The sequence below is a fragment of the Microtus oregoni genome, unplaced genomic scaffold (assembly GCF_018167655.1).
Source record: "Microtus oregoni isolate MIOR12 unplaced genomic scaffold, Mior012 000010F_ref0000083, whole genome shotgun sequence".
Classification (NCBI taxonomy): Eukaryota; Metazoa; Chordata; class Mammalia; order Rodentia; family Cricetidae; genus Microtus; species Microtus oregoni.
This window is the reverse complement of record NW_024543069.1, coordinates 41,382,936-41,384,836: the sequence shown is the minus strand read 5'-3', so window position 1 is coordinate 41,384,836 and position 1,901 is coordinate 41,382,936. Positions and strand designations below refer to the sequence as shown.

The 1,901-nt window shown below is 55.2% G+C and overlaps 1 protein-coding gene across 1 annotated transcript; it reads right to left on the bottom strand.

Moving 5' to 3' along the window:
• Nucleotides 1-294: 294 nt before the first annotated feature.
• Nucleotides 295-1,668, bottom strand: LOC121452770 (putative protein CRIPAK). The gene has a single exon (XM_041659023.1). The coding sequence runs from the start codon at nucleotides 1,666-1,668 to the stop codon at nucleotides 295-297; it is 1,374 nt and encodes a 457-aa protein (XP_041514957.1).
• Nucleotides 1,669-1,901: the final 233 nt, after the last annotated feature.

The following is a 1,901-nucleotide window of genomic DNA, read 5'->3' as shown; positions in this document are numbered from 1 at the left end:
ATAAACCAAATAGAGAACGTGAGTAATAGAAAAAATATTCATCAAGAAGAACAAAGGTGATACAGAGCTATGGCAATCAAAACCACATGGCTGTGGCAGGAGAGCGAGCAGGTATGCAGCGCCACGGAAGGAATCAGTGGATCAAGAAATAAACCACACAGATATGGTCTACTGATGTTTCGTGCTGGCGCCAAGAACACAGTGTGGAGAGGATGTGCAGAGAGGACAGCCACAGCAGGAGAATGTAATCGATCCCTTGTCTCGTGACACAGAAAAGGGAAATCAAAATGGACATTAGACACAAACTGTTGGATTAGAACACAATCCAGGGAAACATGTGAGAAACCACTGGGGGTGCACTTCAGCCCCGGAGAGCAGATGTGGGGGTGCACTGCAGTCCAGGAGAGCAGATGTGGGGTACACTGCAGTCCCTGAGAGCAGATATGGGGTACACTGCAGTCCCGGAGAGCAGATGTGGGGTGCACTGCAGTCCCGGAGAGCAGATGTGGGGTACACTGCAGTCCCGGAGAGCAGATGTGGGGTACACTGCAGTCCCTGAGAGCAGGTGTGGGGTGCACTGCAGTCCCTGAGAGCAGGTGTGGGGTGCACTGCAGTCCCTGAGAGCAGGTGTGGGGTGCACTGCAGTCCCTGAGAGCAGATGTGGGGTGCACTGCAGTCCAGGAGAGCAGATGTGGAGTACACTGCAGTCCCAGAGAGCAGATGTGGGGTGCACTGCAGTCCCAGAGAGCAGATGTGGGGTACACTGCAGTCCCGGAGAGCAGATGTGGGGTACACTGCAGTCCCTGAGAGCAGGTGTGGGGTGCACTGCAGTCCCTGAGAGCAGATGTGGGGTGCACTGCAGTCCCTGAGAGCAGGTGTGGGGTGCACTGCAGTCCAGGAGAGCAGGTGTGGGGTACACTGCAGTCCAGAAGAGCAGGTGTGGGGTGCACTGCAGTCCCGGAGAGTAGATATGGGGGTGCACTGCAGTCCTGGAGAGCAGATGTGGGGTGCACTGCAGTCCTGGAGAGCAGATGTGGGGTGCACTGCAGTCCAGGAGAGCAGGTGTGGAGTACACTGCAGTCCTGGAGAGCAGATGTGGGGTGCACTGCAGTCCTGGAGAGCAGATGTGGGGTGCACTGCAGTCCCGGAGAGCTGATGTGGGGTGCACTGCAGTCCCGGAGAGCAGATGTGGGGTACACTGCAGTCCAGGAGAGCAGGTGTGGGGTGCACTGCAGTCCAGGAGAGCAGGTGTGGAGTACACTGCACTCCTGGAGAGCAGATGTGGGGTGCACTGCAGTCCTGGAGAGCAGATGTGGAGTGCACTGCAGTCCCGGAGAGCTGATGTGGGGTGCACTGCAGTCCCGGAGAGCAGATGTGGGGTGCACTGCAGTCCCGGAGAGCAGATGTGGGATGCACTGCAGTCCTGGAGAGCAGATGTGGGATGCACTGCAGTCCTGGAGAGCAGATGTGGGGTGCACTGCAGTCCCGGAGAGCAGATGTGGGGTGCACTGCAGTCCCTGAGAGCAGGTGTGGGGTGCACTGCAGTCCCTGAGAGCAGGTGTGGGGTGCGCTGCAGTCCCAAAGAGCAGGTATTTGAGAACCACAACTGTGATAGAGGAGGGGCCGATGATGAACAGAGGAAAAGGTGACAAACACAGGAAGAGACATCACTTATGTGTTTGTTGGGCCAGACTCCAAAATACACAAGACGGTCCAACAGGTCAAAAGTAAAACACAGAAACTAAAGCAAAAGCAAATCTACACACAAAACAAAAGCAAAAGAAACCCCTAATTTATAAAGGGGCAAAGGACCCACATAGGCCTTTCTCTGAAGGACAGTAAAGTAGTCACAAGGACAGACAGGGAAATGCAAATTAACAAAACGAGCTGTTGGTGAGGTG